The sequence below is a fragment of the Porites lutea genome, chromosome 9 (genome assembly GCF_958299795.1).
Source record: "Porites lutea chromosome 9, jaPorLute2.1, whole genome shotgun sequence".
Classification (NCBI taxonomy): Eukaryota; Metazoa; Cnidaria; class Anthozoa; order Scleractinia; family Poritidae; genus Porites; species Porites lutea.
In genome coordinates, this window is record NC_133209.1 from 3,282,501 (window position 1) to 3,296,708 (window position 14,208).

At 38.3% G+C, this 14,208-nt stretch overlaps 1 protein-coding gene across 1 annotated transcript in view; it reads left to right on the forward strand.

Moving 5' to 3' along the window:
• Nucleotides 1-14,208, forward strand: part of LOC140947417 (nuclear pore complex protein Nup98-Nup96-like) — a 30,513-nt gene that overhangs the window by 9,016 nt on the left and 7,289 nt on the right. Inside the window, exons 11-28 of the mRNA XM_073396509.1 lie at nucleotides 99-129; nucleotides 1,143-1,400; nucleotides 1,788-1,848; nucleotides 2,491-2,638; nucleotides 3,079-3,159; nucleotides 3,779-3,841; nucleotides 3,947-4,054; nucleotides 4,548-4,936; nucleotides 5,646-5,806; nucleotides 5,925-6,067; nucleotides 6,431-6,544; nucleotides 6,764-6,859; nucleotides 7,262-7,424; nucleotides 8,189-8,554; nucleotides 10,482-10,921; nucleotides 11,767-11,911; nucleotides 12,947-13,051; nucleotides 13,737-13,867. Coding sequence (XP_073252610.1) covers nucleotides 99-129; nucleotides 1,143-1,400; nucleotides 1,788-1,848; nucleotides 2,491-2,638; nucleotides 3,079-3,159; nucleotides 3,779-3,841; nucleotides 3,947-4,054; nucleotides 4,548-4,936; nucleotides 5,646-5,806; nucleotides 5,925-6,067; nucleotides 6,431-6,544; nucleotides 6,764-6,859; nucleotides 7,262-7,424; nucleotides 8,189-8,554; nucleotides 10,482-10,921; nucleotides 11,767-11,911; nucleotides 12,947-13,051; nucleotides 13,737-13,867 — 3,003 coding nt within the window. The remainder of the gene's footprint in view (nucleotides 1-98; nucleotides 130-1,142; nucleotides 1,401-1,787; nucleotides 1,849-2,490; nucleotides 2,639-3,078; nucleotides 3,160-3,778; nucleotides 3,842-3,946; nucleotides 4,055-4,547; nucleotides 4,937-5,645; nucleotides 5,807-5,924; nucleotides 6,068-6,430; nucleotides 6,545-6,763; nucleotides 6,860-7,261; nucleotides 7,425-8,188; nucleotides 8,555-10,481; nucleotides 10,922-11,766; nucleotides 11,912-12,946; nucleotides 13,052-13,736; nucleotides 13,868-14,208) is intronic.

Sequence of the window (14,208 nt, forward strand, 5' to 3'; positions counted from 1 at the left end):
AGTTACTGCCCAGCCCTCCAATAATAAATATTGTCCACATGGTACTCTCAATATTTCTTATTAAACTTGATTTTACCGTTTTTTTGTTTCATTTTTAGTCAACACTTTTTGCAGCTAAACAATTTGGAAGTAAGTAGTTTAATGTTCAGTGTCCTTTGAAATAGTAGTGACTTCCTTACATTGTGAGGAGGGTATTTCCTAGTTCCAAGAACTCTCACTTTCAAAATGAGGCTAAGTACAAATCTTTATTTGCATGAAAATAAAAACTCATTTTCATATTTATCAATGGCCTCGCACTAGGCCTTGCTTTTTAAGCAGTCTATGCTTGAGGCGACTCAAGAATGGCCTGTTGTCTTCATGTACACAATGTAATCAGGTCTACATCGGGCAGTTCTGTAAACCAAGGATTAGTCAAGGTTTTCAAAATTGTATACTCAAGGACCACCCAAAATGCCAAGATTTTGTTATTACTTAAATGCAGCTATTGCTTGCTTGTCGTAGTTAATGATTTAATTACAAGATGAATTACCTGGAATTTTGCCCATAGGGCAAGTGAGCTTAGAAAGAAAACTTACCCAGCAAGAAAATAATATTCATGTCTCGGAGTAGCAGAGAGGCCTTTTTTTGTGCCCCATTATGGGAGGGGTTCACTTACAATAGTGATTCCAAACTGCAGGGGTTTGATTGGAACACTATGTGATTTTGGTGCTGTGGATAGGCAGTCAGTAATGCAATTGAGTGGTGGTTGGACTGTGTGTTGAACCAGTTTGTGCATGAGTATCTCTGATTTCTGTACTAATAACATTTATTTATACCGCGTAACATTTATTTATACTGTACAAAACATAATACAGGGTGCAAAGAGAGTCATTTTTACAGCTTCTATTTCGGCAAGCTGAAGCTAACATTTACTAGCCCAAACATCATTTCAACTAGCCCCAAAAACGTTTTGATGAGCTGATTGATTTCACAGTTCTTCTGTAATTTGAATTCCTCAAAAAACTTCACTTGCCCATCGGGCAAGTTAATAACAGAATTCAATAGCAAAATCCACTAGCCCCGAGCTATCAGACACTACTTTCTTTGCAAACTGTAATAATTGATATTAATTTATTTTTTTTATTTCCATCCTTGCTTTCTAGCAACACTGGGCACAGGTACAGCCGGTGGATTGTTTGGTGCACAGAATAAACCCCAGACAGGATTTAACTTTGGCGCTAGCACTACTGGCCTAGGAACAAGTGCATTTGGTGCCGCAACCGGAACAGGTGGGAGCCTGTTTAGTGCTAAACCCACAGCATTTGGTACTGGAACAGCCTTCGGTGCCAGTACTGGTACAGGAGTGTTTGGTGGCACAGGAACCCTTGCAACAGGACTGGGCACAGGAACCCTAGGAACTGGTAAGTAACAAGAACTGTTCTATTTCACACCTTTGGCCAGTTTCAACTGTTTCATTCCATGGAGAAAATATTACAAACAGAGAGTAAGCATTTTCTATATCTATGGTGGTTAACTGATTTCATGAATTTTTTTTAAATTCAAATTAAGAGAAAGCTACTGGTCATTTCTTGTTTAAAGGATGATTATGTAGAAATTAAGCATAATTATGCCAGTCCTGTGAATCATAGTGTGTAAGATTGTAACATTACAAAATGATACTACTATTTACATTATTATTAACAGTTTACAATAAATATTAAAATTGACTGGTGTTTTTTAAATTTCAGAGACACTGAGTTATAAACTCTGACAAAAAATAATGAATTAACACTCCTCTTTCTTGTTAGGAGGCTTTGGATCCCTAGCAACCCAGCAAACAGGTGGCTTTGGCCTAGGCACTCTTGGAAGGTACTGGAAAATTTGTCTTTGCTCTTTTCTTGGGCTTGTAGTAGAAGAAGAGCTGACAGTAGACTATTAAGATTGTTAGTAGGCAAAATTGTGTAGGGTTTAGCAGTCGCTTAATTTGTAAAAGCCTTATGAATCAGGACGTGGTTGCATAATCCAACTTAAGATTGTTTTATGCAACCTTTCCCTGCGTTGTAAAGAATTTGCACACTCTTTCTGTTTCCTACACTCATATAATCTGCTCTAGGTTGAGTTAACCCTCAAAGTGCAAGGGTGACTAACATCAGTTTTCTGCTAATACATCATCAAGAGAAACTGGTTGTGGCAATTGATACAATGATAACCTTGGAAAATGCTCTGATCTTTTACAGAGTTCTCTCAACTAAATCTTGAGGAAATATGTTGAGATTAGTCTGGAGAATTTGTCTGTGGATATTGGGATTTAAAGAGTTAATCGTGATGCTGTGCAAGAAAGTCCCCCTTCACAAACAAAGGGATAGAGCTTGATAGTTGGGTTGCTCTACGCAGCTGGCCCCTGGCCCCTTGCTCTCATGGTGTTTTCCTTGTTATAGAAACTGCTCTCTTTATGATCTCTGCCTGTAGATTTGTAGTTGATTCACACCAGTTTTTCCTGTTCTACTGTAGCAACCAAAATACAACCCTGAGCACTATACAACAACAACAACAACAGCAATTGCAGCAGCAGCAGCAGCAGTTACTCTTGCAGAACCAGCTTCAAATCCTGGCCAACTCCCCATTTGGAGACTCACCACTGTTTAGGAATTCATTAGCGGTAAGAGGTTACTAAATATACATTTGATCAAAATAATATACGCAAGGCCTTGTACAAAATTGAAGCAAAATAATTTATGTCTGCAGTGGTACTGTGTTATTATTTGTCAACTTATCTGACTGAAAATGTCCTCCACTTTGAATCAAGGATATGCTTTAAGAAAAACTGTTGGGAGTCTAGTCTTCTGAACCTGTGAAATCCATGGTGCCCAGCATATGATTCATTTGCAAAAACTGATATTTCCTACATGTAGTTGCCTTGGAGCAATTGTAAGGTGCAGGAGCCTCTAGGTACTGCTAGAGCACAGCTCTGAAAAATAAAAAAAACAAAATACTTGTTTAATATCACAAAGACTATGAATGAAGTGTACTGTAAACACGCAAATGAGTAAGTGGAAAATACATGTAACTTTTACTTTTCAAATTTTTTTATGCCTCTAGGAGAAAGCTAAGGGAGAGCGAGCATCTAGTTCAACTTCAAGTTCTATTCAGAAGAATTCCACCACCCCATCGCATTATAAGGTGACAGTTGACATTTTTGTACATGCATCGTTGTGTGTTAAGTAACATTTTATCTTATGGCTATTTTGTAGCTTAATGTTACATTGTTATTGCAGTATTCTGTACATGTATTAACCGGATAGACAATTTAGTGTGAACAAAACTAAAAGTATTACTGATTGTCAAGCCATTTGTTCTTCATCACTTTTACTTTGGTGATATCTGCCATGAAAAGCTCCACCTGGTTTCTCCATTCTACCAAACAGTGAAAGTAGAGCAAGACACGAACCAGACAAGAAATTAAAATAATTTATAATATTTGTTACAACAATAATGTCAAGGTGTGTGGTGATGATGATGGCGAGAACGAGAAGGAAAAACAGTGTTTGCTAATCAAATGAGAGTACTGCATAAAACGTGTTTACTGATTTTGGAAAAAATTCTAGGGAAGTTCTGGACATTTTGAGACAGCCCGTTAAGGAAAGAAGTGAAAGTTAAGGACAACTCAGGCCTCTTATTGGTTTATTACCCTTTTATTCCCTTTGTAAACCGAAACATTAATTATGCTATTGCCTTCAGACATACAAACGATCTAAACAATGTTCTTTTCAACTTTTGCATTTTTTTTCCTATCTGCCAGGTTTCTCCTCGTCCATCAGCAAGAATTAAACCAAGACCAATCAATAACTACACTATGAATAAGGTTTTTTTATTTTCCTGTCTACGTAATGCTCTTTTCCTATTTTGTACTTTAACATCTGACAAGTCTTTACTGAGTAATTTGTATTTATTTATTCATTTGTCGCAGTCTAAGCTGTTTGAAGGGCTGGAGGAAGACTCTGGCTTGAGTCCAGATACATTTGTACCCAGAAAAAATATCAAGAAGCTTGTCATTAAAAGCAAGTCTACCACAGAGGTTTGTCAAGTAATACAGTTAAGTTTGCATGTGGAGTAGTTGATATTGCTTGCTGCCTCTATGATTGTTTGGTAAAACCCACAACGCTAAATGTTGTATTAAGTCTACTGAAGGGACTTTTCAGCGCTTGACAAAAATAACTTGAATTCTAACTCATCCTCTCAATCTCCCTTGCCTGGGGCATGTCACATTTTTTTCCTTTTTTATCATATTTGTTAGAAGACGGCTTGCATGAGCTGTTGCCAATTGGGCAAATGGAAAATGTTCTTTCTCATGAGGATAATCTACTTGTCTTTGAAGTCCCAAGTATACCACAAAAATACTTGCAATTAAATCTCAATGATAAAAATAAGAAAATTGGCATTAAATTTCATCTCACCATAAAGTGAAGGAGTTTTTTTTTGCCTTGAACCACTCTTTGATTATTTTAAAATAATAAATTATTGTAAAATTTTCAATATTTCTTACAAAAAATGCTTCATCTTTTTGCCAGGATTCACCAATGTCAATAGTTGACACAACTCGAGTCAAGTTTCATTCCTTGGGGGAAGGTGATGATCTGCCAATAACCAGCTCCCCCTTTCCGCCCTCCCCTCCCTCATCACAAAATACTTCACCTGTAAGGAACACCCTTGCTGTAGAAGAAGGGGCTGCTAAGGCTGCCGGTGACAGAATTAATACCAGTGATGTTGCCAGTCCGATGGGAGTAAGGTTCTCAAAAGGAGCAACAAGAGAAACATTAGATACCACTATTGCCGACTTGAATGTCCGTCATGTTACAAGACAAGATGATGACCAGGAAAGTGTAAAGAGTTCTGAGGTTACAGAGGAAGATCTTGCTGAGAGTGGTACTAAAGAACTCTGTGGCATAACTTTGAAAAGGTGTGTTTATGTTGTACAGTGTATGTGTTTCAACTATACTGAATATAAATTCGGTAATCAGTTTTGTTAGGGTTATAATAATAAAATTTTGAATAAATAAAAAGTTTATTTATTTCTCTGGTAATCAACAATCTCTTATCTCCTTCATAAAAATTAAGAACCTAATTAAGATCCTACTTAGCCTGAATTGTCAATAAGCACCCCAAAATAAAAGAACCTATTTTGCCAGACATCAAGAAAAGTAGGTTGTTATTAGCGCGTGTTTACTGTATTGCAACTTAGAAATTGTTTGCAATGATGAAATCTGTTCCAAATATAGGTGTGTTCAAACCTCTTCTAGGAAGGTCCTCCCTGCATTTTGATTCTCCCAAGCGACAACCACCCTTAACCCTTTAAGTCTCAATAGTGACCAACAGCAATTTTCTCCTAACAATGTCCATACATTGTCAAAAGATAAGGTTGTGAGAATATGAAAAATGATCATGAAAGAGAAAATGCCTTGATGTTTTATTAAATTCTCTCAACTAATTCTTAAAGGAAATGTATGGAGATCAGTTTGGAGAATTTGTATGTGGTTACTGGGGCTTAAAGGGTTAAGTGACCACTAAATCTTTGCATTTTGGGGTGCCGCTTACGGGAGGTTTGACTTTAGTTCTTATTTTGTGTGACTGCTAATGTTCCTCGTGTATAATCTAAAATTTTTTTCTAGGTCTGACTACTATACAGTACCACCACTAGTTGAACTGAACAAGAGGATTGACAACAATGGAGATGTGTTTGTTGACGATTTTGTTGTTGGTCGCGAAGGTTATGGCAAAGTTAAGTTTTATGGCAGAACTAATGTGGCTGGACTGAACTTGGATGAAATTGGTGAGAATTTCAGTTAGAGTACTATCATAATTTATCTAAGATTTTATGTAGCTACTGACACATGAGTTATGGTGGCTTTTATGAAAAGTTCTAATCTCCATGTTGTTCATTTTAACAGTGTTCTTCAGACGCCGTGAAATAGAAGTATATCCAGACTCGTATCCTAACAAACCTCCAGTGGGTGAGAGGCTTAACAAAAAAGCAGAAATTACTCTGGAAAAAGTTTGGCCAAATGACAAGACATCACACAAACCAATCACAGTGAGTCATTTGAAAAGATTTTATTTACTTGTCTTGTTATTTTGGCACGTGTTTTCCAAAACAAAGTTGGATTTATGCATATTTAATATTAAGTAGTTCATTATTTGACCGTTTCAAATATACAGTCGACTCCCGGTAACTCGAACCCTCTGTAACTCGAACCTCCCGCTAACTCGAAGCAATTTTTATTTCCCTTCAGATCATTTTCTATATAATCTTACCCTCGGTAACTCGAACTCCCGATAACTCGAACTTTTTTTCTATTTTCTTTGAAGGTTCAAATTATCGGAAGTCGGCTGTATTGTATTTTTTTTTTTTTCCTGAATATCCAATGTGTTGTTGTTTGTTTGTTTGTTTTTGTAGAGCCCAGAGAGACTAAAGCTTCAAGGATGGCAGGAGAGAGTGGAAGCTGCCACTGCAAAGCTTGGAGCAACTTTCCTTGATTATGATCCTGATAATGGAAACTGGGTTTTTACGGTATAAATAAAAAATTCTACGCACAAGGCTCACAAAAAACAAAGAAATAAGGATTTTCAAACTACCTGCTCTACTTGAAAAAATACACATTTATGAGTTATTTACAAAATTTTGTTGTCAAAGGTTTGATTTCCTTTTTCTTTGTACTATAATTATTCCCACTCTTTGTGCTAATATGTTGTGAAATATCAAAATTTTTTATTTTTTCCTTATTTTCAGGTGGAACACTTTACTCGTTATGGAATGCATGAGTACCTTGACGATGAACAGCTGGCAAAAAAGCTCAAGCGGCCTCCTCTTAAACCACATCTGCAGGTACACAGGTTTACCTTTTGTGTGGTTAAAGTTAAACTTTCATTTTGTATAATCACATGCACAATAAAATATAAAGCATTATGTAGAAATACTGCTGAAGAGGTTTCATTTAAATGGTCACACCATAGGATTTCATCTGTAGAGTCAAAAGTTAGAACTACATGCAAAACGAATAGTACCATGTGAAAGTACTGCTGAAGAGGTTTCATTTGAATGGTCACACCATAGTATTTCATCTACAGACTCAACAGTTGGAACTATGTACAAAACAAATCGTACCATGTAGAAGGACTGCTGAAGAGGTTTCATTTGAATGGTCACACCAATGGATTTCATTCACAGACTCAAAAGTTAGAACTACATAGCAATTAGTCAGACTCTGACTGTTTTGTCTTTTGACAGGATACAGATGACTCCTTGGAAAAAGAAAAACTTGAAATTTTCAAACGTCTCCAAGAGAAGAAACAACAACTTGAAGCTTATGAGAAGGAGAGGCAAAGGGCTTCTCTGTCATTACATGACCAGGATAGCGACATGCCAGATATTGATAATGAAACCTTCCCAGGTATGAAGGATATTTTCTACTCAAAAAAAAAAAATTCTTGTCATTTATATTTCATATGATATCTCCTGATGATTTTGTGGTACGATGTCTAGGGTTGTCAGAAAGGTTTGAAATAGATGGCTGAAATGTCAAAGTAAGCGGCCAGTCCAGGGATATTTTATTCAAAAAACACCATAGGTAAAGAATTGCTAACCACAGTAGCCGGCCAATACTAACCAAGTAGGTGGCGATTTTTCACAAGCAGCCGGATACTTTTGACAACCCGGGATGTCTTTACATTCCTACGACTAGCAAAAGCTATTCAAGCAGTGAAAGTTGGGTATTATTTGACGCTCAAACATAGAAAATTGACTAGCATATTTATTTGATTAAGCACCCAAACTGGAATAAGCGCCCATCTCTAATAACTATCCACCTTTTGCCTAGCCTTGACTAACCAATCTTGACCTTACTGGCAATGGGATTTAAATGGAGTAAGTTTTGCTAAGAGACTTCCCCACCAACCGAGGTTTCTCAGTATAAAGAAACTTTCAATGAACAGTTAAAATTTTGCTTTGGTAACGTTTTGTTATTATTTATTTATTTTTGTTGCAAATTAAACTTACTACTTACTGAAAATGGTAAAAATTTGATAAGTGCCTAGCCTCAAATAAGCACCCACCACGGATAAGCACTTACTCCCAAAGTCCAAAAATTTAATGAGCTCCAAGCCTGCTTAATTTAAAAATATGGTACATAATGTCATCTTTTGATACTTTTTTTAGAGGAAATGCTTGATGACGAAGCTAGAGAAGGAAGTGATGCCAGCGATGAAGAACTCGAAAGCTCACCTGCCAGTCATCAGTTAGCTACAGCCCTGGGCATGAATGCTCAGCGGATCCAGGTTATGAAGGCGTCATTCTTTGCTGACCAGTCTCAGCCATCTTCAGGACGCTTACCCAGTGATGGGCCTTCTGTTGACAAGTCCCTGTTGAGTGCATCTTTTAGCAAAGCAGGTCACACCAAGAGTTCTGTATACCCTGCTGTTATGCCCCTTGGGCCTCTTCTCTCTCCCAAGGTCCAGCGCCGCATAGATGAGTCAGTTGGACCAGAGCAGATGCCGCAGTCTTTGTTTGGCAGTCCTAAGATAGGTAATTAACCGAATATCACAGAGTTTTAGCACCAACGAAGAGAATGACTTTTTGGTTTTTAAACGAACAATAAAGACTTACTTATTTAGGAAGGCTTTTGCCTTTTATAGTTAGATTGATAAATTTTAGATTATAAATTTTTAGGTATTCCTACGTATACTTTATTGTAATCATTACAGGCAGTTATACTTGTAAGGCGCATTTGATCATATTCAGATGTTAATTTGCGCCTAATAAGAAATAAATTATTATTATTATTATTATTAATGAGCAGGAGTCAGACATTTAAGAATTCTTATAGTTGTCCCTGTAGTTGAAAATAGATGGTTAAGAGATTGAGCATAGAGCGGTTTTCATTTGAGTGTCGAAAAGTAATTGGTTTTGCACTTTCTACACGATGCGATTGGCTTAAAAGATTCGCGCCACTTTTTCATCCAATCAGAAGTAAAACCAAAGCCAATTGTGACGCGCTCGCATGCATTTTCCCGCGCTTTGCGTCAGCCACATGTAAATACTTCGAGTTTTGATTGGTTCAATGTATTGTCTGTGTCCTATGTGATTGGCCAGAGTAATAACTTTGGTTTTGGTTTTACGACACTCAAACGAAAACCACTCTAATAATTGAATAAAAACAATGAAGATTATTAATAGGGTAGCTTAATGTATACAGCAGCCCTTGATAGGTCTATAAAGTTCCAGTAAACCAATTAACATCGACTTACGATACAATAAGTTACCGGCAGTAGTAAACCTTTATTTAACTAGGGTAATCCCTTCAGAATACTTAGAAGTATATCTGTTATCAATAGGAGCCCTAAATTGAGACTAATAAAAAAGTTCAAAATAAATAATAAGAAACTAAGTAACTATAAGTTAATAATAGTACAGTATGACAATTAAAACTAATTCTTATTTACTAAATAACTATTATACACAACTGAGCCATTATAATAAAAACTTTTCTTGGCGGTCTCAGTTCTTACTGCAGGTAAGTATATAAAATTGCTTCTTCTTGTTTCTCTTGAAATAACTTCCTTATTCAACTTAAAAAAAGTTGGGTAAAAAGTTGTCATTAATACTTTTCAAAATAAATTTTTCATGTAATTAGCGATAAAATGTCCTTGAGAGGACTGTAAAAGAAATTATTTATTATCTTGTAAGGCGTTAATATTACGAGTTAAAGAAAATAAAATGTTTATACTTAGCAAAAATAATGTAATACTGAAAACCCTGTTTTGTGTAGTCCCATACGCAGCCATTACTTGGGTTCTCTTGCAACCTTGTCCTCTAAAAAGACGACCCTGATAACAGCTGCATAGAGGACTGTTTCAATAGACACATTAATTTTATTGCTGACACCTTGTTACTGTGAAGTGATTACTGTTCTTCTACAGAATAAATGCACATATCTTTTCTCTAGACACAACTGCAGGTAACTAGTTGACTCTAGAGGAGTTGTGGGTGTGGGTTTATGTTGTGTCGTATAGCACTGAGCTGTTTTTGGATAGGAGTTTTGATATCAGTCAGCTTTTGAGTGTCACTTGTAAACCGGAACTGGGCTTTTTTCATTCTTGGGATGTCGGTTTGCTTAAATTTTCGGGCGAATCGTCTCTATAAGAGTAAAGACACTCAGCAATATAAATACGGTAGGGTCAAGGTGTTTTGAAATGAAAAAGACCTCACTTCTGGTTGACGTGTGTCGCGTCCTCACTTCCGGTTGACGTGTCGCTCAAAAACGCCATTGCTTAAGATCCCTAATTATTGTTTTCTCCTGCTACCTCAAGATAGCGGTTGTGTCCCCAGTTCAAAACAGCCCTATGGTGTGACATTTTCACACCTCTAACCAGTGTCAGTCACTACCTGTAAAAGGCCAATCGGTTGTAAACTGTGTGTAATACATAAACGTTTCCATCGGTTAATCCAACAGGTGTGTATCCGCTGAGACATCCAGTGGTGCATGACCTAACACCAGCGGCCCCTCCCTCGCCAATGCTGCTCCCTTCTGCTATTGGAACTGCAATGGATATCGGAATTAAAGTAGTTGGAGCGCGCAGCCAGTTTGGCTTGGTACCTAAAGAGGACTCCCTTGTCAATACAAGAGAGAACCTCGTGGGTGATGCTGGTCTGATGATGGGGCGATCCTTTCGTGTTGGTTGGGGACCAGGGTTTGTCTTGGTACACAGTGGTACCCCGCTAGGAAAACGAGAGAAGCAGACGACGGATCCCATCACTCAGCCCTCCCTGGTGGGGGACTTTTTGGCTCCAAAGCCAAGGCCTAGCAACAGTCATGGAACACCAGCGTTTGGTGTGACACTGGAAAAGCTCAATGTTGCGTCACACTTCAGTCATGGAAGTGATACAGTGCTGGTTAGTGAAATTATAAAATACCCTATTATCTACTCCCTTCAGGGGTTTTTTTTAGGGATAATTTACAACACTAGTTGGGGGACTTTTGCCAAACTGCTTATGGTGCAGTTTACAAGTAATGAACGAATGAGTAATGATGCCATCTGTGTGAATGTTAATTTATAAGACAGATCACCACAATATGTCATCTACTCTGTAATAACAGTGAGTGGGCTCTTTAACGTCCCACAGAATTTTATTACATGTGCAAGGCTTGTGAGACGGGGCCTAAGGTTTATCGTCTTTCTCCGAGAAGACCGGAAAGTCCAACCGTTTGCAGACGTCTTTACCAAGGCAGCACTTTCTCCTCAGTTATTTAAAGACTCTGAATGTTGGCCCGGTCGGTGTTTCAACCAGCGGCCTCCCGCTCAGCAGACTGGCGCTTATCCAATTGAGCTAATCGAGGGGCGGTTTAAGGAAAAGAGAAACTTGGGGATTCCATACTTTGCAACCTCTATTGCAGGCCTATCCCTATTATGTTATTACCACCTAGAAAGTGACTGTAGGAGGTCAGGTTATGTTTCAGGACCCATTGTCTTCTCAAACTTCACAATTACCCGTTTTTTTCTTTTAACTAGCTTGAGTGGCTGTTGTCCTCTGAAGCTAAAAAATTCACCAACAAAATGTGGCAACCAAATAAGCAGTGAAACTGTTCCGTCATTGGAAATATGAGTTCTTTCCAGTGTACTTTTGTTGGTTACTATAAATTGTGTTGGTTTTGAATTTTGACGAGCATACGTGTATTTATTTCAAAGTTTGAAATGTCAGTTGCTAGTCTTCGTAATAGTTATCTCACATATTTGTAGGCACAACACCAGTCTGTTCTTGAAGCAGAGCTTCATCATGCCCAGGTGTCTGTCGATAATGGCTGTCCATTCATTCAGCCTTCGACTGATGTCAAAGCTCTTCATCACCATGCAGAAATTGCGAGGAAAAACAAAGACGCAACAGGTATTTATGAGTGATTTTACAATACCTTGTTACCATCTGTTGTGTTTAAAGACCCTTTGAATGTTAACCACACGCCTGTCACCTAAGTAGCTGTGTTTAGACCGGGGGGGAGGTACTTAAGGCATTTTTGGGTTAGGATGTACCATTGGGACCCTTGAACCCTTAACCTATACCAGAGCTAGTTCAGCTCAATTTTGCTGCCCTATACTACGCTAAATTCCCCAAATCCCCCCTTTCCTAGAGTAGCTTTTATCCAGAAACTACTGAGGTCACTAGCATAGTCCAGCCAAACCAAAACCGATTTGGTTTTTATATTTTTGAGTGGTAATTCTTTCTTCAACCAATTGATCAGTTTCCTGGAAAATGATACTCTATTCTGGACCCAAACTCTCTGATTTATATACCTTATCCCGGTGTAAGCTGCGTGAAAACCATACCCTTCACAGCGGCACATACCTATATAGCCCATATATGGCAGTCCCCCCCCCCCCCGGTGTTAAGAATTTTGCCAAAATTCAAACAGTGGGTACTACTATTAAATTCATAAAAATAACCGCTCAAGACATTGCAAGAAGAAATAAATAATACAGCAAGTACAAAAAATGGCACGGATGGACAAACTTAAAGAATATTAAAACGGATTGCAATTGCGGTTTTGAAAACGTGTTAGCGTAACAGTTTTCCAGAGGTCATTTTTGTTGTTTGTTACGTTTGATGCTTGGGAGACGTAATTGATTGACACGAAGCTGTGATTCATTTACAAGTAATCTTCGCTAACGTTAAGCTCCATAGCGTATAACGTTTTTTAAGGAAGCGCAATTTGCAATGATAACAAAATGAACCAGATAGCGGTGACCTAGCCCTCCCCCACCTTTGAGTCAACTCAGGGGAGGCGTGTTCAACGCCTAACCAAGACTAGTAGTAAACAGTAAAAAAGAGGTAACCAAGTTTTCCACGATATTGGTACATATTTCTTGGAGCATCTGTGCTTGTGTGGTAAAGGTCTTTAATATATATTTGTTACTGTGCTTTTAGTGTCAGGCCCACTAAAAGAGGCAGCAGAACAGACCTGTTTGGTTTGGGATTTAGTTGTTGCTCTATGGGGCAAACTGAGTGACGAGCAAGAAGAAGATGATGAAGGTAAGAAAGACCAAACTCGCAAGGTTATCTTGTACCTTAAGAAGTGTCTTATCTAAATGCTATACTGATGACGTATCACTACCCAGATCTGAGAAGTGCTTCTGATTGGATGAAGCAAATTTCCCACGCGGCACGACCAATCAAAAGCGCCTCCAGGATCTGGGTAGTGATACGTCATCAGTATGGAATTTCAGTGCTCTTTCCTCGGGCGTCGCCAAATGTCGGCTGTTTTCTCAGGGTACTAAATTTAGTTACGTTAATGCAAGCATGCAAGCCGGGGTTTGAAAGCTATATTTAGCCTGCGAGCAAGCTCTCCGGGGCGCTCTGGCGGCGGGGCGGGAAAAGGAAGGAGAGCCAGAGACGTAGTCGCAAGCTCCCCTTCCTTTTCCCGCCCCGCCGCCAGAGCACCCTGGAGAGCTTGCTCGCGGGCTAAGCTATATTGTTAAAGATTGATTGGTTAGTTTCATTCACTATTTATCTGCTTATGATTAGTGCTTTTTTCCTCTACTCGCATTTTTAATTATTTTTATATGTAATTCTCATCATCATCATCAACACAACAATCACCATCATCAATCAATCAATGAATCAATCCTATAAATTATAACTTCTTTATCCTTAGTGCGTAACATTTCCCGGGATTTTTTCGTTCCGTTTTTTATTTGTTTTTCAATTTATTTTTAAGTTCTGAAAGGAATTAGGGATGAGAGGGAATCCTATCAGAATCGTGTGGCAAGGAAAGAAGCTTTATCAAGGTGGCTCGCTGAGGCGACAAAGACAAGAATCTCCAAAGAGGTTGATGAAGCTAATTTTCAAGTATGTACTCCCACGCACTGAAACACAAATGTTGTTTACTTTTAATCAAGGCGGATTATTTTATTGGTAATGAACTAAAACTAGCGTAGAAAGGAGACTCTTGTAGGGGAATCTTATGCACATTTAAATTGTCGGGGTCACTCACGCCTTAAGAAAAAGTGAATTTCCTGCAGTATTTCTCTCGCGGTATATTTATCATGGTGCAACCCTGTGTTTTACCGAAGTAAGAGCGGCCACACTTACGTTTGTTTCCCGCCTTTTTTCCGGACACAGTACGTCTTTTTCGCGGGAATTTTAATTAACACTCTTGTGACTGGCTGTTTTTTTTGTGAAACCCTTTG